The sequence below is a fragment of the Anopheles merus genome, chromosome 2L (genome assembly GCF_017562075.2).
Source record: "Anopheles merus strain MAF chromosome 2L, AmerM5.1, whole genome shotgun sequence".
NCBI lineage: Eukaryota > Metazoa > Arthropoda > Insecta > Diptera > Culicidae > Anopheles > Anopheles merus.
Genome location: NC_054083.1, coordinates 5,785,597 through 5,804,867, shown reverse-complemented (window position 1 = coordinate 5,804,867; position 19,271 = coordinate 5,785,597). Strand labels below are relative to the sequence as shown.

The window sequence follows — 19,271 nt, the reverse complement described above, 5'->3', positions numbered from 1 at the left end:
AGAGGTAGGGTAACTGTACCAGTTTTCGGCAGTGTACCTATTTTGCTGTCAGCCAATGGTTGGGCAGGTTTTGTGATTAAGAGAATCAGAACAGTAAAACAATGAAACAGTGGTGTTTTAAAGATTTTATGCTTATTTAATTTATTCTAACTTGTTCGGAATTTTAAAATCACGATAAACAGGTTATTTTTCACTTTAAATGCTGCCGAAAATAGGTACACAGTAAATGTTCATTTTTGACAGCTCAATGTTGTGGGCTCCTGCCGAAACTCGGAACAATAACACACCTTGGATTTGGCTGAATATTTCTTTAAAAATTGATCAGAACACTACAATGCGTATATCGACACATCCCAAATAGACAGAATTGCTTAAGCAGCTCATTTTGGCACGCTAAAGATCGCTGCTCTAATTCGCCTTTTGCAGTAGATAAACAGCATCAAAGTTCTATGTGGGTCTTTCAAACAGCGCCTAAGCAGCTTCCTTATGCCACGATGCCAGGGATTATTTTTCTTTGTGTTTTATTTTCAAGCAAGCGTCATCGATGAAATAAACAACAAGATTTGTTTCGCTTAAACACATATGTATATTTTTAAATCTTTTGTATTGATGTATTACACAAAATTTTACACAATTTACTGATAATTCACAATCACTTCACCTAATATTCATTCTTCAATCAACGAATCTAACTTGTGCAGCAGCAATGAGATTATTGCCGGCGTCCGTCTTTGACACTTTGACAAGAGCCATCTCGTATCCATGTCATGCATTAAAAAGTTATACAGTTCCACCAAGTTCGGTACGCTTTCTTAACAAGCCTTCAAGTTCCACCATGAACCCTACACATAGTGCTAATCAGCCGCAAAGTTCCAAAAAGTACCATGTGCCTGTTAAAAAGCTCCATAGTTCCGCAAAGTACCGTCTATCGCTTAATCAGCCACAAAGTACGACATCGGAACGATTTTTCGTTAAACAGCCCTAAATCAGCTATAAAGTACGAGCTGGCTATTTGGGATAATATGACCTTTCTTGTACCAAATATCACCAATTTTACGACAAACAATGCACTAACTTAAAAGAAAAATAAATATTTGTAAGCCAATTCGCACCGTACGCTATAACCATCAAACTGTCAATGGCTGCTCTGTTTAACCGTAGAGTTGGCAACCAGATTTACACACGTCCCAAATAACCAAATCGTCCTTAACCCACTGTAAAACCACTTCAAACCCACGTGGGTTTGTGGTGGTCGATTCAGTCGTTAACCCACCAAATTTTAGAACAATCGGAGCTGCCAGTTCCGATCCGATGTATTTATCTTGTCCACCCTTAACCCACCTTTTCCAAAAATGCTTTGAGGAAAAGTTTGGTCAAGGTTTGGCTTAGGTCAATATGCTGGACAGGATTTGAACTCCTCGGTTGATTAAATTCATTCACTTACATCACTGCACTTCAACTTCAGCAATATTATTAGTCTATAAACTATGCACTGACCAGCGAAATGGAAGAGTTCATTCGCAAGTAAACAAACACACATATACACATATTACACATGAATGTTTTACAACAAACCAACTTAAACACACACGTTTAATTGCTTCCTTTGCACAAATAAATAACATTTTTAACACAGGTGAAACTTGTTGAGCAAATAAATTGCCCGTGCATAAAAATCTGACTTCAACAAAATTGAAGTGGTGGCTGCTTCTGTGGCCGTGTGGCTTAACCCACCAAACTGATAGTTTTTTAGCTTTGTTTGATGGAACTGGATTTTTAGTACAAGAAATTGGTGGCGTTTTCGGTATCTTGGTTATATGGGCTTCAACTGAATATAACAGTTTTAAACCATTTGAAATTGTTTTAAACATTCGATCAAAACGGAAATTATTTGGCAATTTACAATTGATGTGTCAAATCAGTACAATTTGCTCAAAGAATTGTCAAATTTAGAAAACCGCGTATCTCCGAATCCGCGTATAAGAGGTACCGTGTATCTCGGGGACCGCCTGTACGCGGCATTTTGCGGTCGTTTTCGGTCCCCATCAACCGTGTATCTCCTGGACCGCCTGTACCTCCAGACCAGCCCGGAACTACATTAGGTACAGTTACCCTAGTTGATTTAATTTTCATTCCAATATCGCATAGATACTAGATTACGCATTCAAATATCTTCAAAGTCGCTGGCTACCCGGATAGCCCGGTTGCGTGGAATGTGATATTTTTTTCAGTTACCAAAGACACGACTAAGTAGGCTACTGTAGTATACACACTATGCAGACCAAAACATTTATTCACCGATTTGCCTTGAAATGTTTTAATAGCATGCTGATGTCTTGAGAGTGTTCGAATTCAAGAAGTACTGACATTCTTCCTAGATTAATACGAAAAATGCCCATTGTGAAAAAGAAAACCATACTGAATGACTTACATAATGCGTTCGAAACCAACCTAAGGAGGAAATCTAGCAAAACGATTCCTATTCAGCTTGTTGGTGATGAAAACAGTAATAAGTATGTACTTTTCGTTGGTGGCTTTTTATACTAATTTGTTACCCTATCACATTTCTAGAAGATAACAATTCTCTGCATGATCCGTTAGAAACTATAGATGAAAAAAATCAACAAACGGTAGCTGCTGCTATTGAATCTGTAGCGTCGATAAAACCCGTTTCAAAACAAAATGAAAGTACAGAGAAACATCAAAACAAAGTTGCTGAATTTCAATTGCACATCGCATCGTGCATCTCCAAAATCGTGTCCTTGCGTCTAGCCAAGCTCGCTGCTAACGACGAGAAGATTACTCAACTAGGAATGTTCTTTTTTGACGATTGCAGTGGTGCTATAGATATTGCCAAACTTGTGCAGCTAATCGATAAGGCTCGAACAAATTTATCAAAAGAGCGAAAGCAGCTTTTCGTAGTCATGAAGCGATTTAAACGAAATGGTATGCAAAACTATCAGCTCGACAAACAAATGCAGGATGTCAGCCTGGAGCAGTACTACGAGCTGAAAGCGGAAGTTAACCGCATCGGAGAAAAACTCGAGGAAACACACAAACGGATGAACAATTCGCGGCAACAGTTTGAAAATGATGTAGCACGTGCCACTCACGTGCGAGAAAAGTTGTTTAACTCACAAAACCGAATAGTGTCTGTATTGCAGGACGTTTCTGGAGTAAAAGGTGACTTCTCTTTCTACAAACAAACACTGTGCGATAGACTGGAGCTTAAAAAGCAGCTACGCAGGAAAAATGAATCCCTGAAACAACGTGTCCATTTATTCAAGCTTATGCCTTGGTACGGACAAACCAAGAAACAGGTAACTGATGTTATTTCCCAAAAAACTGATGTTGGTATATTTAGTAATAATTTACTAAATTTAATTTATATTACAGCTAGAGCTCACCAAATCTTTTGTGAAAAAATTTGAATAATATACCGCCCGAATTCAGAAGTAATAATCAATAAAAAAAAACTGCAATATTTTAATAACGCAGGGTAACTGTACCAGTTTTCGGCGCGCTAGTGCAGCAGTTTCACAAAAACTGCTCACACATACACATTTTTTTATTATTTTTCATGCAAGTGATGTTATTCTGGTTGATAAACTATCATACTATGTTACACTATTTTTTATTTACCGGTTCAAAGCCCTTTTTCATAAATATTCGTAAAAATGCAAACATTGATTTTGCTCCTATTTTCGGCAGCGCGAATACGGGTCTGAAAATGTTTTTATCAATGTAAATATGTACAAAAAAAAATGATTAAAGCAATTTAACACTCTTACTTTCCTAATATTGATGTTAAAAAGCACATTAATTATTAATTTTATGTTGCTTATTTTGGCCCGTTTTGACGGCCATTTTGATGCGAGCAGCCATTGACAGTTTGATGGTTATAGCGTACGGTGCAAACTTGCTTACAAATTTATATTTTTCTCTTAAATTAGTCTTAGTTTGTAGTAAAATTGGTGATATTTGGTACAAGAAAAGTCATATTATGTGTCGACATACGCATTGTAGTGTTCTGATCAAGTTTAAAAGGAATATTCAGCCAAATCCCAGGTGTGTTATTGTTCCGAGTTTCGGCAGCAGCCCACAACATTGAGCTGTCAAAAATGAACATTTACTGTGTGCCTATTTTCGGCAGCATTTAAAGTGAAAAATAACTTATTTATCGTGATTTTAAAATTCTGAACAAGATAGAATAAATTAAATAAGCGTAAAATCTTTATTATATACCACTTTTTCATTGTTTTACTGTTCTGGTTCTCTTAATCACAAAACCTGCCGAACCATTGGCCGACAGCAAAGCTGCCAAAAAAAAAAAAAAAAAACATTTATTTGATATTTTGAATAATACGTAGCGGAATTTGGGGCAAGTGTGCCATACGGGGCAAGAGTGCCACCAAGCATTTTTCCTTAAAAACTTTAGTTTAATGATCAATTGTGTATACAGTTGGTTGCTTTCCAATGACTAGGTATTCTGAACCTAATTTCATATAGACCAATCGATATTTCCCATTGTTTTAAACTGATTTATAATGAGTTTCAAAATTGAGCAGAATATTATAATTTTTTAATCCAACCAAATAAGCTCTCAAAAATCATGCGAACAATCAACCGAGAAAATATTTACACCACCGTATAGCTGAGAAAACGTGAAATTTTTTGTGGGTTTAGTTGAAAAAAACTTTCTTTTTGTAACTGAAAAATTCAATTTCAAAAAAGTTACAACTTTTGGGGCAAGTGTGCCATCTCTGTTTGGGGAAAGTGTGCCACCATCTTTCATAGGCGCGAGCTGTCAAAAATGTAAACATTGTTGTAGCGTGCTGCGGAATGGTGCGCTATTGTGAGCGGATTCCACTCCGGAAAAACAGAACAGTAACAACCCAAGTGCCACAAATCCACTAAACGACCACTAAACGGCTTCTAAACGACTCAAGTTCTCTACCTAAACGGAATATAGAAAGACTTCGTTTAGCAGACGCCAAACGACTCATGCATTCTAAAAATAGCAAAAAAGCTGGTGGCGCTATCTGTTGGTGGGATACCCCAACCAGTTGAGCTTCATCGCTTGGAGGAGAGCTTTCTCATTTCCTCTGTACTGTTGTATGGTTTCGCATTGAAGTTATGCATCGCTAGAACTAGAACGGCGATACGATTGTTTAAATACTAAACTCCAACGGAAACCACCAGCACTGAAGCAAGTGAGATTTGAGCAATGGTCATTGGTGTTGATACCCACGTATCTAACCACACGACCATTTATATAGATTTTTGCTCAGAAAGTTAGAAGGCTATATAGGTCATTATAAGATGAAACTTGTCGAAACACATTGCAAGAAAAGGATAGCAATATAATGATGAGTTGTAATACGCCATCTATTGATCAAACCAATGAAGCTGTGAAGCTTTCATTTTTTTCCTATGGATATTCAATTTTCCAGTCGTTTAAGCTTAATCTGTGGCGCTTGGGAAACCATATTGTGGTACAGTTGGTGGTCAAAAACGGTTCATTGGTGACTAAATACATGTAGGAATACATACACTAGTGGTACAAACGTAATAATTTCCAATTATCTAAGAAATACGGTTATTTTAACCAGGTGGCCGTCTTACCCCATACGAGTGGCACTCTTGCCCCATAGCCCAAAAAATAACGTCTTTTTGGACCCTTTTTAAAACGCTTCAAAAACTGTTTTGTTTGCACTTTTTTCAAGCGAAACTCATATATAAATGAGGAAATAGATGTAAAATGGTCATGAGATTTAAATCGGCTTTTGAAAAACACGTTTTAATAATTTATAACTTGAAATGCTTAAGGTGGCACACTTGCCCCAAGTTCCGCTAATTCAATGGTGTGAAACTTCGTATGTGAATATCAAATAAGTACACTTTCACTACAAAATTGTGTTTTGTGAAATTTTTTACCGCATTTGTGCAGAATTTCACGTTTTTAGCTACCCTGCCGAAAATAGGTATACTGCCGAAAACTGGTACAGTTACCCCACTTGTTTTTATCAGCCGAGTTTGGAGCAAGGATAATGTATTTACAAGGTTGATTTTTATCGCTTTTGCTGGGCGACATTGTGGGGGACATCTGTCACTCTCTGCATACAAATTTCATTACCCCGCACCGGCCCTCCCCGATTTTTATACCGGAGCCCCCGGAAGAGAAATGTCAAGTCGAGAAATGTCATTTTGCTCTGAACAACTTCACCTTGTCATTTATAACACCTTGGTTTGGAGGGCCCTTTGTCATTTCGTCCATTTTAATTGTTGCAAGAAAATCTAATCAAGAAAAACGTAACCAAGCAAACGTAGCTCGACCACCAAAACATTTCATTAATACAAAATCGCTCTCATTCTATCGAAACAGAACGTTTTTGCCCTAAAATTGCCTTTCTTTGAAGAGACCTTTTTTGGGCAGATTGATAGTTTGTATTTAGAAAATTTTGTCTAATGATTTTTGCAAATGAATCTGATGGCGAAGCGTCCAATATATGAAGCGTTTCTGAAGCGTGTCGTCAACTGTCGCTCAGAAATACGCTCTGTCACGCCATAGAAAAAGGCAACGAAGGTTTCTTTGATCGGATTGCACCAGTATTGAAGATAAAGATCGAAACTGCAACACATTCACTGCATTTGGTATCGTTCATCACTGGGCTAGTGCTAAACATTCAGCAAATATAATTCCTACTTTGAAGTACGCGTAATTTGAGGTATGTTACTAATTCTGTTTTCCTTCCCCCCTGGCAGGCGGAGTTCACCCAAAAGTAAAGCAAAGTCATCTTTTAATACCGACCTAGTTTACCATTCACTTTTTCCGTAAAAATAGCAATATGAGTGGACCTATATTTGGTAGCAGTAGCGCGTTGGGTGGAAGTTCCGGTGGGAATCGACATCTGGTCGAATTTCGTGCCGGGCGCATGAACATGGTAAACAAGATGGTTCACCCGGACAACCGAAAGGGGCTGGTATACGTGTATCAGGCGGAAGATGGATTAATACACTTTTGCTGGAAGGATCGTACCTCCGGAACGGTCGAGGATGATCTCATTTTGTTCCCGGACGATTGCGAGTTTAAGAAGATCGATTACGTAAAGAATGGCAGAGTGTATGTGTTGAAGTTCAAGTCTTCCAGCCGAAGGTTATTCTTCTGGATGCAGGAACCGAAGACGGATCGTGATGATGAGTGGTGCCGTCGCATTAATGAAGTGATCAACAATCCACCGTCTGGGAATAGCATCGGTTCTGGTGGCAGAAACGGTGGCAATGATAATGGTGACTTGCAGTACATGTTGAACAATATGTCGCAACAGCAAATCATGCAATTATTCGGCGGTGTTGGGCAGATGGGCGGACTGAGCAGCCTGCTCGGGTCTATGACGTAAGTAATATTAAAAGTAAACACAATCCAGAGATGCAGCTTGGTGAGAGCTAATATTTTATCCTTTAAAGCCGCTCCAATTCCGGAAATTCTAGCAGCCGAACCAGCGCAGCTACCCCGTCGAATCGAAGCAGTAGCAGCTTGGCGACCAGCAATAATAGCAACGGTGGCAGCACTACCACTCCAAGCGCCGCAGTCAATGCACCATCTACGCCCCGTGCACCGAAGAAAACAAGTGGAACCACTAAAACTAACTCCGCGTCAGGAGCTTCCGCTGGCTCGCCGATAAGCACACCTGTCGGGCGAAATGCTGGCAACGCGGGCACTGCGGACGGAGGTACAAGAATATTGCTGTCCGATTTGCAAAACTATCTTTCTGGCATTAGCGCAACCGGTGTGGATGGATCCGGACAGAGGCGCAATATCGATCTTGCATCTGCCGTCAATTCACAAACGTTGGCTTCGATTATTTCCGACCAAGAGAAAGTGGATGCGCTAGTTGCACACCTACCTCAGCTGGAAGGTGATGAGAACAAAAAAGAACAGCTGAAGGAAACCATCTCGTCTCCCCAATTTCAGCAAGCACTGTCGATGTTCTCTAATGCACTGCAGTCTGGTCAGCTTGGTCCAGTAGTTTCCCAGTTTCAACTCAACGCCGACGCTGTCGCTGCAGCGAATGCAGGGGACCTGGAACAATTCGTGAAGGCGTTGGAAAATAGCGAAAAATCACTGGCTTCAGAAGCCTCAGGCACAACTAACAAGCAGTCTGCTGGATCTTCTACCAGCACTGACCAGCCAAAGCCATCCGAAGTGGCCAAGGAGGAGAACGGCCACGGCAAAACACAAAATAAAGACCAGGATGATGAGATGGCCGGATAGAATACGAAATTCACTAAACTTCTACAACACAATCAGGGCTTCAGCACCACATAACCCAATTGCAAGAGGCTTTAGTAAGAGTATGTGCCTCTTTTTGTCTTTTTCATGTTTCTTTAATATTTCTGCCTCGGCTATTTCCCACTCGTAATCACAAATAAAAGGGTTTATGAAGTAAAAGGGTTTTTTTTTTCTTAACGCGACGGAAAAGCTGGAAAGGAACAATATGATTACTGGCTTTTTGCTATTTTCTCGTCATCTTCACCGCGATCACGGTAGCACCGTAATTTCAGATTGTATAATCTATCGAAGCAATTTATTTGGGATATTATGCACTGCTGATATAATACTCATAAGATGTTTACATAGTCCGTTGCGCCTGTTTTATTATTACCCAAACCAAATTCTACTTTGTAATTCATTCAACTGTAAAATAACACGTGTGATTAGCTGCGGTTGGACTCCTGTTCTGGTACATCCAGCAACTCCACATCAATTCCCAACTTTACAGGAGCTACCGCTTCGATTGCTTCACCGTTCTTGTTTCGCAGATCGGTCAAGCTGCTGATGAAATCCGGATTACGTGACAAGCTTTGCAAATAATTGCTACAGCTACTGTAAAATGGTTCCAGCATGATCTCGTGGATGAAGAGGTCCTGTAGTGGTAGCAAAAATACAACATGCTTCGCTGCTTCTCGTTTCGTCGTGTCGCTTACCGGTCGCTCATCAAAATTGGCCTGTGAACATAGACATTGTCGTTGCAGTTAGCATGTTGCAGGTTCCGAAAAGTTAAAAATACAATTCCCACTTACATTCATATAAAAAAACTTGTCCGGCAGTTTTAAGTAACTTTGCACGCATGCTTGCAAAGAAACTCCTTCTTCTACGATCTTTCCCTCAGTTTTACGGATTGCAATGTGGGCAACCATTACATCGAAACACTTTCCCAGCTGTACACCAAACTTATGCTGTAGGACGTCTTTCACTAGACGCCCGTTGTGTAAAACGCGCCTGTATCGATCGTTAGACAACAGATCACGCATTTCATCCGTTATCTTCATCCATTTGATGTCAAAGATGTAGATCGAATCATGAGTTGCTATGGACAACAGTGATGGCGAAGTAGAGTGCCTGCCATGCTCGATGCTTTCCATTGCAATACCCAAATGGAGCTGAGTTTTCAGATATCGAATCGAATCGTGATATTTAACATCCGTTTGGTGTATGAAAATGTAGTTATTTATCTGCTCCAGCGTCTCCTGTAAATTTTCGAGTGTAAGTAGTTTTGTGAATTGTTTGGGGTTGTCTGGAGCGTTTGCCGAGGGACCAGTTTGAATGTTTCCCTTATCGGCAGAGATAACCTGGATGTTCCTTATTTCCGAATTATAGTACGTTTGAATGCCATAAGAGTCCTTCGTGAGCATGTCGCGCACGTTCGATAAGCGGATGAACGATCGATCAGAACCTACGTGCAACAGCTCGCCGAGTAAACATTCTTCCTCCAGTTCCAGCAAAACGGTCTGTCCAAGTACCAGGTCAATCTTGTTCATGATTGTGCTGTTTTCTTTCTGTGTTTTCAATTGTTCCACCTTTAGCCGGCTTTCTTAAACACACACACACACACACTGGGATCTTTGGAATGGCTACAGTATTCGGCGCACCATCTACGAACTATTTAATCTTCTTTCTGGGCAACTTTGTCCCCGCGACCGTCGACAGACTCGTTGCTGACCGCAAAGTACGCCTTGTATATGAAGAGAAACAATGCACCGTGCAGCGCAACCACAGCGCTCACCGCTGAATAGATGTTGCTCGATACACTGGATAGCTGGAGTAGCTGATCAAAAATCCAATGTTTTGACGTGAAAAAGGTCAGCACGGGAAGCGCTATAATCAAGATGCAGTACAGGAATACGGTCTTGAACGTACGATATTCGGCGCGCTGCTCCTGTTGTAAGAAAAAGTCATATTGAATAGTCAGTAGGCGACCACGGGTAGAACTACAGGGATTGCTTCTGTTTCTTCTTACCGCTTTCGAGATGGTGTTTCTGTTCTGCTTGGACTTGGACATCACTGTGCAGTAGGCGTAGTAGTTTGATCCGTTTCAGTCTATTCTCCAGGTTTGGGGTCAATTTTACACGAAAAAACACAATACACCGAAAGGAGACTGAAACAATGTAAACTTGACAAGTACTCGTGACCAAAAGCTATGGACGTTTGCGCACTGCAATTGCCAGCTGCAACTTCTGCTGCCAATTCAGTTCATTTATTTTATCTAATCTTTAGGTTTCTAAATCGAACGAAACATGTGATCTACGTACATAATTAATGCCAACGTGCTTACGTTGAATTATGACAAATCCTGCTCAAAGACCGTTGCTGGATTCGACGAAGCAAATCATTTGCACACCGGGAAGATAGCATTAAATCAGTACGGCGTGTGTGTATAGTCCCAAAGCTACCGATGACAGGTCAACGGAAGTAAACAAACAAAATTTTAAAGTGCTGATCTGCAAGTGCATTGCATCGAAACTCTCGCTAACCCGTTCCTGATGCGGAACCAAGGCGAAACAAATACCTTGGCTTCAAACAAGCAGCTCTGCGATTTAGATGAATACTCTTTGGCACATGTGTTTCTGTTTCTGAATGTGGGAGACTTGGATCGTTGCGTTTTGGTTTGCAAAAAATTCCAGCACATAATTCAGAGAGTGGTCTTCCCCAAAAAATGTAAGCACGCCCTGGTGACCGGTTCGGATCATGGAGTAGCCTTAAGTCCCTACCACTATACCCGACGAAAACGAGTCAAGTTGGACGAAAATTGGCGCTATGGACGGTACGAGGAGCGGTCTTACTTTCATCATAACGTGATGTACATATCGCAACTAGCAATCGATAAGGACTGTCTTTACATGACACACGGCGGTCGTCTGCAAGCCCACCGAAGGACGAAAAGCGTACACATGATCGATACCAGAATCGCTTGGATGGTTGGGTCGGTAGGAGATTCAGATATTACGAGTCTGGCCAAAAAGAACAATCGATTCTTCGCTGGTCGTATGGATGGGAAAATTTTACTCTACGAACATGGCTCAGGCCAACAACATTTGCAAGCGATAACAAACGATGTAATCAAGGCGGTCGATTTTAACAAAGATGTCTATGCAGTGACAACGAAAAACGAATCAACGTACGTGTTCAATTATTCTCCGCCGGATCGCGAGCTGCTGTATGATGGTGATGTGTTTGAACATTCCCACGTTTATCCTCACGCATATGAAACAATAAAGTTAAATAACAATCTACTGGCGGTAGGCAAATTTCATTGCAGCAAGAAGCGTGCGCTTCAATTGATAGATTTGTACAGGTACGTAACACAGTTCCGCCTGTGGGGAATGAAACTGTATTAATCTGTATACAATTACGTACAATCGTTGCAGCTGCACCATTCAGCAATTGAATTCACCTTCGACAGCAGTGTACGATGTGCTATGGAAGGACGAGCACTGTATCCTTTGCGGCAATTTTGATACCACCATGCGCCTAGTCGATGTCCGCACTGGGAACGATGAGGCATGCTGGACAGATCCTTACAATGCATCAGTATACTGTCTCTCCTACAATGGGACGTATGCCGTACATTGTGGGATGAAGTACCACTACCGGACCAACCTGTACGATTTGCGAGCGCCAAACCGCTGTGTTCAGATGTACTTCCCTTTGAAGAAGAATAGCAACTTTTCTCCCGTCTATCGGATTGCCGCTGACTGCAGCCAAATGTTTGTTGTAACCGACCATAACTTGCGGATACTTAATTTCGACGCTGATTGGGCTGCCACAAAAGACTATGCTTCGATATAGCTGCAACAGTTGCGTTGGTCAATGAATAAATTTATTTGTATAGAACCGCAATCCTTCGACCGACTCGTCGCGGCAAAGCTGCCCAAAGCCTTCTGCGGTTAGCAGTCGCTCGCGTGCTAATAACAGCGAAATGCATTCAAGACGTGCCAGCTCGTCCGGACTCATGGACACATTCTGCTCAACCAGTTCCAGCGTGCGCTGCGATATCAGCGCATCGTCGTGCGATTCTAGCTGCAATACAATGGCACCGCTGGGAAATTCCCGAAGCTTGATAGGGCCCGTGAGCAGTCGACACGCTTCAAGCAAGTCTTCGGGTGATAGCAGTTCCAGTCCACGGGCCCTATTAACACGACAGTAAACGTCAGCTAGCGACATCATTCCTCCAGACTCGGTGATGGGATCGAGCAACATCTCGCAAAGCTGTCTCGAAAGTTTTAGGAAATATTCCGAATTGCTGCGTGTGCCATCTCTCGTGACTGGATCGTCAATGCCGAGGCTCAATAAATACGATTTAAAACGAACCGTTTCGTCCTCCGATATTTCACCCTGGCGTTCGCGTATTTTTGCACTGACAACGTTCGTAATGGCCACCATATCTTTCGCCATAGCCATTAGTCGACCAAGGTCTTTGAAGGCCAGGTTAATATTGGCATCTGTTTGCTTTTGCTTTTCGGCTAAATTCCGTTCAATGCCAACTATGCCAATACGCAACTGGCGGCGGCTTGCGTCTGCGCTGGGTCCAGCAGCCGATGCGTCTGACTGGCTCGACTGGGCCTGCTCCACATCATCCGGTACAATCCAGATACGGGCGGCTAAAGTTGAGTGAAGTGCCTGAACAAAAGCCCCCTCCACACCATTGCGGCCAGATAGTTTCACAAAAGATGAACAGCTATGATCCATGGGCCCAGGCATTTTATCCGACGCTAAGGTGCCTAGGCGTAGAATTATGCGTTTCTTCCGACCAAACAACATCGAACTTGCTTCCTCTTCATCGACAGACAGAACATATTTCAGTTTCAATGCCAAGCAGCTGCCTCCCCTTGCGATTTCTCCGTTACGTCCCCACAGCAAACGATGGCTAGTCAGTACAATTTCGCCGTCTTCATAGTTGGTCTGGAATTAAGCAAACGTCAAAAGCATTTTACATAGTTCGCTTACCAAATGGGAAATTATTACCTTTTCTTCACCGTCATACAGCTTAATATTGCGATCCTTTGCCACAAACGATTCGTTCTCGAAGAGTCGTGCCTGGCAGTATTCAAAACGATTCATTTTTCAGTTCTGTACAGAATAGAAGTATCGCTTTTCCAAAAGGCACACTGTATGTGCATTTGCTACAGAATGGAATGATACTTGTTTGTTTACATTGTGCATCCCTTCAGTAACGTAATGCGCATGAATGACATACAGTGTCTGGCAAAAGAAATGGGACAAATGCATTAGTAACGAGTTTAAATCGACAGGTACAGGCTATTCCAGAAAAAAAGCACACGACCGCAGAAATCGACCTTAACCTTCATTTCTATAACCACCTATCCGGGTATGTTTTGCTTATTCTTTTTATTATAACTTTTTACTGGATTATCGAATCGATCCAAAAAAATTAGAATGCCTAGAGAAACATGTTTTAAAAAAGTGGTAAAAAATTTAGAATTTTTAATTTTTTTTAAATGTGCTTTAAAAAATAAAATCAACTTTTACCCCTTACTTCTATAACCACCTACCCGGGTAAGTAATACATACAATAAAGGATTTTGGTTTGAATTAGTGGCTTATTTTGTAATGATATGTATAGCAATGCATGTATTTATATTTATAGAATCTATCCCAAAAGTTTTCTAGCTCTTAATATTCTTCTAAAGCCACATAGATTGAAATGATTGCCCCGACAGTCGGGAAGACATGGCGGTGTATTAGTGTCAGTTCATCTAATTGCAATGCAATCAATTTATGTAACTAAAAGCCATACTTCATAAATTTATAACATAAAAAAAAGTATTGTTATTATAGCTGCATAGAATAAGTTAAATACGACATTTTTTTACCAATAAAAATACGAATTCCCTTCTAAAATGTATTACCTACCCGGGTAGGTGGTCATAAAGATGAGGGTGTATTTTTGGTCATAGAAACGAAGGTTAAATGCACATTTCGTATCATGCATTTTTTTTATTAAGAAGAAACTGCTTCGGCCCTGTTTTTTTTGCCATATTCGGAATTAACTACGAGTGGATAAGACCTACCCAAATGTCTTTTTGTTATTTTTATTTCCTTAGTTTGCGTAAATATGAACTAATTTTTGAGTTTACAGATATTTTTCACATCATTCCATTTTCTTTACATGTGACTCAGAAAAAAATAAATAAAAAAGGAAGATATAGTAGAAAAACATTTTTGTATGTAATTTGGTTCAGAAGTAGTATAACTGATTACAGGGCCAAAACAACTCTTAAACAACGCACTACCAAAACTATACTTCTTGAATAGGCAAACGCAACAGGTAATGAATAGATTCTAAGCATCAAAACTCTCATATTTATGAGCGGCCATCACATATAAATAAAAAAAGATATGTTTTTGCTTGTCGTGCTAGTGTATGGATAAAAAAATACTTTCGTAGTTATTGTCTTTATTTATCGTAGAAAGATAGTCAAAAACGGTATAATATTTAAAAAAAAACATCAGTGTAAGCTTACTATGGCAACTTATTTCCCGGTCCGTGTATAAATTGTATTAATTATAATTCTAAGGCACTGTATACCATCAAAAAGAAGTAATTTTACTGAGATAAGTGAATATAATAATTGATTAATAAATTGTTTAAATAGTTGTGTTCGAATGATAAATCGAGTCACAGTTCGACTGGATTTTCATAATACCCAGGATTCAAAAATAGCTGTTTGAAAAATCCTCTCTGTTCGGTGCAGATTGTTTGCAAAGCAGAATGTTCAGTACGATAAGATGAAGCATATTCACCAACGAGTTTCATTAGGATTTCAACATCAGTATCATGTGCATGTTCGGACCATATTTTGCACATACTTTCCACAAACCACGACCCTGTATTTGTATCTCGATGTGCTGCAAAGCCTGGCACGGTTGCATAGCACACAAGCATGTCACAGTAGGTGGCAATATTTGATGGCAAAGGTTTCCCCGGATCAATCATTCCATCGCGCTCGGTGTTCGTCGATAAGCGGTACGCTCCTAGATCGGATTGCACACCACTGCAAGTAGAAATAATAATAAATAAATAATTGCTGCAATCTAAAATTAGTTCATTTCAAGTGAACAACTTTCTCACCGGCAGATTGAAATAAAAAATAATTTCGGTTTGTGGACCAATCTTTTGCAATTGACGGAATTAAATTCGGTCAACAGATCCTCAACACGCAGTAACGAATTATCGTGCAAAAAGATGTAATCGCTGCCCTTCCGATGGTCACCATGGGATAGAATGTAGAAAGCAAAGCAATCGCAAGACAAATGTTCGGATTCCTTCAACTGTGCCAACAGCTCTTTCAAATCCTAAAAAACATGCACGGCATTTGTTTGTGTATGTATGTATACATCGCCCCACTTCGAAACGAAAATAGTACTTACGCCCATTGTGATATCCTCGTAGTAAAAAACCACAAATCCCAGCTGCTGGAAGACGGAAATCAAATTCCTCCCATCGATATCTGCTCCGTTTCGTGTAGGATGAACTTTTTTCAAAAACGTAATGACGTTTACAATAAACGCCACTCCACGATTACGCCCTTTCATCGGGTAAGCCGGTACTTTTGGATGTGTTTCCGCTGGCCTTGTAGAGAGCTTAACGGAGAACGTAGTTGGCAGTATGTCTGGATAGACTTGCAAAATGCATTTGCTTTCTTCGACCAGCGCGTTCGAAGCAAGGTTGTTGTTTTTACCATCATCTACATCGCCTGGACTGCGAAGGGAGTACACTTTTGGTGCCACATTGCAACTCACAGATCGTACACGCTGAGGATTGTGAGTGGAATGCATTTGATTGTCGTTGGAGTTGGGCTTCAGAATCAAGTAAGCTGTAGGAAAAGCTTGCTGGCATATAGCCAGCAACGTGTCAAATGCTTTTGGACCGCGTTTGGTAATTTTTTCAAATAGTTTTTTATGTCGCGTAACTTCATCCTGAGCAATACCCTGATAGAAAAATAAACTCGAATGGTAATTAAACAAGATACAACAGAACAGGTATTACTTGTAGAAATGGCTTACCTCGATACGCGATACCATCGTCGGCGATAGCATCTTTTGTTGTATACATTCAAAACTTAATTGCTTGTAGTTCGTGTAATTCACAAGCTTTTCTACATTCTGGTTGATTAAGAAACGATCTTTATAATTCATCGTGTACAGTCGTAACAAACTTTTATTTTTTGGCACAAAATATTTGCTGCGTCCTTGTTGCTTTCTCATAGGGAACTATTCCATAAACATCAACAAAGGCACACTGGGAACGCTTAGGCCATCGCCGTAGCCAAGATGTATATAATACAATGTAAGCTACATCGTGTAGACAGGTATGAATGGATTACAGTCCGAACTCACTTAGCGCGTGGCAAGGTGGATTAAAAATATCAGGTGGTGGATAAGGGCCTTTGGGGGGTCGCCATAGTTGAGGGACTTACGCCACATAGACGTCATTTTAAAACCGTTAACCATTGGTTTAAGCACACAAATCTTGGCAAATAGAACAGATTTCATTATTATTATGTGCATTATGTGTCTATTGATTTTATAGAAAAAATGAGATATATTAACAAAAGATTTGATGATTTGTTTATGCACAAAATTTAAAATCGTGAGTAAGAGTTCTAATCTCGCGTAAATTGTCCATGCTCCTAGTAGATAATGAGGAATTAATGTGAAAATTGAAAAAATAATGATTTCTTAGTTTTTATCATCAAAAATGTCGAAAACACAATAAATTATAGAATAAATTCACCGAATAACACAAAACAACACACTCTAATCGATGTTTTAATGTTAAATGAGAACTCGCAAAGTCCGAAATATATTTTTGAAGAATATTCAATCGTAAAAATGGGATGGATAAATTATATGAACAAATTTAATAAATGTAAACAAAGTTTGAATCCTGGGGACCTTACGTCAAGTGACGAATTGTCAAAATGCACTAGAGTCCACCACCTGATATTTTTAAATCCACCTTGATATTCCCCCTTGGTATACTGTACTTCCTTTTAACCGCGTAACTCGGGAACATACTGTAGTGTGACAATGCGTCTTTCTCAACTTTCCCCAAGGTATTTTTAACTATTTTTATTTATTGCCTTTAGGCATCTTGAATCTGTCAATCATTAGCGCTGTCAACGGGTAACGGATTTGGTTCGAACTTGTTTGTTTTGTTCCCAAGCCTGTTTGGTATTCATTGTTGTAGAAATTGTCTTTACGCTAATTGTAAACGCCCCAACATGAGCAACGCAGCATTTATAGATGATTGGAACAATATTATACCGTTTAAGATTAAAGTAACGGATTTGGAAAAACCTACAGAACAGTTTGTTTACAAATCAATCCTTCAATTTTTCAAGCTCATGCATTACGACGTTTCCAGCTATGAAAATGTAAGCTACATTTAGTTAAAACTTGCTGTAAACATTAAATAAAGCAACTATTCATTTGCAGATGTACAACGATTCGAATGAAACACTCACGATGAAGCGGGTGGAATTAGTGGCGAGAATCAACTACATCTATCAATTGTGTTCAGATTCGAAACAAACTTCGTTCTTGTACGTTGACCTCGTTAAACCAAGTAAGAACATTGCTTACTTAGACTATGGGGTAGAATTGTTATACTTTGGTATGCTTTCTTTTTTAGCTGGAAAAAAGATCATACATATGCTTAAAGTTCTGCTCAACTATCTGTTTTACACAAATATGGTAAAGGAAACAGTGTTGGAAAAGGCAAACATTTGCGCACAGGAGTATTCTGAGCTGAACGCTAAACTAAACCATGAACAAATAACGAAGGAAGAAAAAAAAATTCGAGCCAACAAAGTGTGTCATTTCATCGTTGTTGTAACATGTTGTGTATGGATTTCGTGGTGTTATAATGCTTGTATTTTTGGTTTTCCTACAGATCAATCGTCACATAGATGACTTGAAACTGCACCTGCCTCAACTAAAGAATCAGATTGAAACCCTTCAGCAAAGAAAACACAAGCTTCAAGAAAACATATCTACACTGAAGGCAAATGACCAGCAACTAGCCGATAAAATTATTAAACTAAAAATTGAACATTCGGAACTGGCCGAACTGCTTGTAGCCGACGATGAAGCATCTTCCGTGAGGGAAATAAAACAATCGCTAACTAGAGAAATTGAAATACTCACGGACACGGAAAAAGAGTTGCAACAAGCTTACCAAATCCATGTTTCTTCGATCAACCAGATAAGACCGTGCAATGCACTTCTGGAAAAAATGCTTCTATTTGGAATGGATGAGTCCTGCAAGTATGTATTAATATCGACAACGGTTCCGGTCCATGTCCTGTTTTATGTGTAAAGTACCTAGTATAAATATTTGTTCTTCTATTATTATTTTTTCAGAAACTTACGAGGCGCAATAGTTGAACTGAATTCTTTGTGCGATAAGTTACGAAAACAAAGGAACAACTTGACAAACCTCTCGGATACATTGCAAAATAACTGCGAAGAACTCGATGGCCTGCTTGCAGATAAAAATCAAGAGCTGGAAGTACGTAGAAAGGTATTGGAGAAGAATGACAGAAAAAATGATAGGTAAGTATTTAGTTGCAAACGATATCAGTAAGCATCTTGCGCATTTACGTATTTACATAGATTATATTGTTACTTTTACTATTATTACAGCAAGCACCTGGAAAAGGAGAAACGCCTTAAGGCATTGGATCAAGCAAATGAGATATACGCACAGCTGTTGGTAGTTCAAAAAGCAGAAATGCAAAGAGTTATCGTTATGGTCGAGCGAGCTCTCAAGTTTATAAAATAATGCTCTTTGTAACCGAATAAATTGGGACATTATTTCGTTCGCCGGATTCAGATACAGCCACAAGAAAGCAATTAAATGTGTAACTATTATTTTTAAATAACAAATAATAACGATACAGGT

At 39.8% G+C, this 19,271-nt stretch overlaps 8 protein-coding genes across 11 annotated transcripts; 4 read left to right on the top strand and 4 right to left on the bottom strand.

The window, feature by feature from the left end:
- Window positions 1-2,242: 2,242 nt before the first annotated feature.
- Window positions 2,243-3,526, top strand: LOC121593138. 3 transcript variants are annotated; one of them, XM_041915236.1, is made up of 3 exons: window positions 2,243-2,494; window positions 2,572-3,320; window positions 3,397-3,526. In XM_041915236.1, the coding sequence occupies exons 1-3, from the start codon at window positions 2,392-2,394 to the stop codon at window positions 3,433-3,435; spliced, it is 891 nt and encodes a 296-aa protein (XP_041771170.1). In that variant the 5' UTR covers window positions 2,243-2,391; the 3' UTR covers window positions 3,436-3,526. The 3 variants fall into 3 exon arrangements, with proteins under 3 accessions (XP_041771170.1, XP_041771168.1, XP_041771171.1); XM_041915234.1 differs by having other exon boundaries at window positions 2,243-2,506; XM_041915237.1 differs by having other exon boundaries at window positions 2,421-2,513; window positions 2,602-3,320.
- A 2,751-nt stretch (window positions 3,527-6,277) lies between these two features.
- LOC121592271 (proteasomal ubiquitin receptor ADRM1 homolog) lies at window positions 6,278-8,452 on the top strand. 2 transcript variants are annotated; one of them, XM_041913669.1, is made up of 3 exons: window positions 6,278-6,728; window positions 6,816-7,396; window positions 7,468-8,452. In XM_041913669.1, the coding sequence occupies exons 2-3, from the start codon at window positions 6,849-6,851 to the stop codon at window positions 8,273-8,275; spliced, it is 1,356 nt and encodes a 451-aa protein (XP_041769603.1). In that variant the 5' UTR covers window positions 6,278-6,728; window positions 6,816-6,848; the 3' UTR covers window positions 8,276-8,452. The 2 variants fall into 2 exon arrangements, with proteins under 2 accessions (XP_041769603.1, XP_041769602.1); XM_041913668.1 differs by having other exon boundaries at window positions 6,279-6,728; window positions 6,845-7,396.
- Window positions 8,453-8,640: 188 nt separating this feature from the next.
- LOC121592275 (piRNA biogenesis protein EXD1-like) lies at window positions 8,641-9,823 on the bottom strand. Its single transcript, XM_041913673.1, has 2 exons — window positions 9,085-9,823; window positions 8,641-9,009 (listed from the first exon to the last, which is right to left on the bottom strand). Exons 1-2 carry the CDS (start codon window positions 9,820-9,822, stop codon window positions 8,719-8,721), a joined length of 1,029 nt encoding a protein of 342 aa, XP_041769607.1. The 5' UTR covers window position 9,823; the 3' UTR covers window positions 8,641-8,718.
- LOC121592273 (F-box/WD repeat-containing protein 4) lies at window positions 9,461-12,130 on the top strand. Its single transcript, XM_041913671.1, has 3 exons — window positions 9,461-9,547; window positions 10,559-11,636; window positions 11,710-12,130. The coding sequence occupies exons 2-3, from the start codon at window positions 10,825-10,827 to the stop codon at window positions 12,128-12,130; spliced, it is 1,233 nt and encodes a 410-aa protein (XP_041769605.1). The 5' UTR covers window positions 9,461-9,547; window positions 10,559-10,824.
- LOC121592276 (vacuolar ATPase assembly integral membrane protein VMA21 homolog) lies at window positions 9,851-10,528 on the bottom strand. The gene is made up of 2 exons (XM_041913675.1): window positions 10,302-10,528; window positions 9,851-10,220 (listed from the first exon to the last, which is right to left on the bottom strand). The coding sequence occupies exons 1-2, from the start codon at window positions 10,341-10,343 to the stop codon at window positions 9,948-9,950; spliced, it is 315 nt and encodes a 104-aa protein (XP_041769609.1). The 5' UTR covers window positions 10,344-10,528; the 3' UTR covers window positions 9,851-9,947.
- Window positions 12,128-13,498, bottom strand: LOC121592274 (vacuolar protein-sorting-associated protein 36). The gene is made up of 2 exons (XM_041913672.1): window positions 13,307-13,498; window positions 12,128-13,243 (listed from the first exon to the last, which is right to left on the bottom strand). The coding sequence occupies exons 1-2, from the start codon at window positions 13,400-13,402 to the stop codon at window positions 12,149-12,151; spliced, it is 1,191 nt and encodes a 396-aa protein (XP_041769606.1). The 5' UTR covers window positions 13,403-13,498; the 3' UTR covers window positions 12,128-12,148.
- A 1,394-nt stretch (window positions 13,499-14,892) lies between these two features.
- On the bottom strand, window positions 14,893-16,594 carry LOC121594205 (caspase Dronc). Its single transcript, XM_041917254.1, has 4 exons — window positions 16,370-16,594; window positions 15,734-16,294; window positions 15,435-15,658; window positions 14,893-15,357 (listed from the first exon to the last, which is right to left on the bottom strand). The coding sequence occupies exons 1-4, from the start codon at window positions 16,568-16,570 to the stop codon at window positions 14,982-14,984; spliced, it is 1,362 nt and encodes a 453-aa protein (XP_041773188.1). The 5' UTR covers window positions 16,571-16,594; the 3' UTR covers window positions 14,893-14,981.
- Window positions 16,595-17,468: 874 nt separating this feature from the next.
- LOC121594096 (citron Rho-interacting kinase-like) lies at window positions 17,469-19,256 on the top strand. The gene is made up of 6 exons (XM_041917047.1): window positions 17,469-17,742; window positions 17,804-17,933; window positions 18,000-18,178; window positions 18,261-18,634; window positions 18,731-18,922; window positions 19,013-19,256. The coding sequence occupies exons 1-6, from the start codon at window positions 17,590-17,592 to the stop codon at window positions 19,149-19,151; spliced, it is 1,167 nt and encodes a 388-aa protein (XP_041772981.1). The 5' UTR covers window positions 17,469-17,589; the 3' UTR covers window positions 19,152-19,256.
- Window positions 19,257-19,271: the final 15 nt, after the last annotated feature.

What these genes read in the sequence shown, in the direction of transcription:
- LOC121592276 (XM_041913675.1), bottom strand. Translation starts at nt 10,343, where the DNA reads ATGTCCAAGTCCAAGCAGAACAGAAACACCATCTCGAAAGCG. An exon ending in GAAACACCATCTCGAAAGCG is followed by an intron (nt 10,221 to 10,301) that starts GTAAGAAGAAAC and finishes TTCTTACAACAG; the next exon opens with GAGCAGCGCGCCGAATATCG.
- LOC121594096 (XM_041917047.1), top strand. Translation starts at nt 17,590, where the DNA reads ATGAGCAACGCAGCATTTATAGATGATTGGAACAATATTATACCGTTT. An exon ending in ACGTTTCCAGCTATGAAAAT is followed by an intron (nt 17,743 to 17,803) that starts GTAAGCTACATT and finishes ATTCATTTGCAG; the next exon opens with ATGTACAACGATTCGAATGA. An exon ending in CGTTGACCTCGTTAAACCAA is followed by an intron (nt 17,934 to 17,999) that starts GTAAGAACATTG and finishes TTTCTTTTTTAG; the next exon opens with CTGGAAAAAAGATCATACAT.
- LOC121593138 (XM_041915234.1), top strand. Translation starts at nt 2,392, where the DNA reads ATGCCCATTGTGAAAAAGAAAACCATACTGAATGACTTACATAATGCG. An exon ending in GCTTGTTGGTGATGAAAACA is followed by an intron (nt 2,507 to 2,571) that starts GTAATAAGTATG and finishes TCACATTTCTAG; the next exon opens with AAGATAACAATTCTCTGCAT. An exon ending in ACGGACAAACCAAGAAACAG is followed by an intron (nt 3,321 to 3,396) that starts GTAACTGATGTT and finishes TTTATATTACAG; the next exon opens with CTAGAGCTCACCAAATCTTT.
- LOC121592271 (XM_041913669.1), top strand. Translation starts at nt 6,849, where the DNA reads ATGAGTGGACCTATATTTGGTAGCAGTAGCGCGTTGGGTGGAAGTTCC. An exon ending in AGCCTGCTCGGGTCTATGAC is followed by an intron (nt 7,397 to 7,467) that starts GTAAGTAATATT and finishes TATCCTTTAAAG; the next exon opens with CCGCTCCAATTCCGGAAATT.
- LOC121594205 (XM_041917254.1), bottom strand. Translation starts at nt 16,570, where the DNA reads ATGAGAAAGCAACAAGGACGCAGCAAATATTTTGTGCCAAAAAATAAA. An exon ending in CGATGGTATCGCGTATCGAG is followed by an intron (nt 16,295 to 16,369) that starts GTAAGCCATTTC and finishes TTTTTCTATCAG; the next exon opens with GGTATTGCTCAGGATGAAGT. An exon ending in TTTTTTATTTCAATCTGCCG is followed by an intron (nt 15,358 to 15,434) that starts GTGAGAAAGTTG and finishes TTCTACTTGCAG; the next exon opens with TGGTGTGCAATCCGATCTAG.
- LOC121592273 (XM_041913671.1), top strand. Translation starts at nt 10,825, where the DNA reads ATGCGGAACCAAGGCGAAACAAATACCTTGGCTTCAAACAAGCAGCTC. An exon ending in CAATTGATAGATTTGTACAG is followed by an intron (nt 11,637 to 11,709) that starts GTACGTAACACA and finishes CAATCGTTGCAG; the next exon opens with CTGCACCATTCAGCAATTGA.
- LOC121592275 (XM_041913673.1), bottom strand. Translation starts at nt 9,822, where the DNA reads ATGAACAAGATTGACCTGGTACTTGGACAGACCGTTTTGCTGGAACTG. An exon ending in ACAAGTTTTTTTATATGAAT is followed by an intron (nt 9,010 to 9,084) that starts GTAAGTGGGAAT and finishes CTATGTTCACAG; the next exon opens with GCCAATTTTGATGAGCGACC.
- LOC121592274 (XM_041913672.1), bottom strand. Translation starts at nt 13,402, where the DNA reads ATGAATCGTTTTGAATACTGCCAGGCACGACTCTTCGAGAACGAATCG. An exon ending in TGTATGACGGTGAAGAAAAG is followed by an intron (nt 13,244 to 13,306) that starts GTAATAATTTCC and finishes GCTTAATTCCAG; the next exon opens with ACCAACTATGAAGACGGCGA.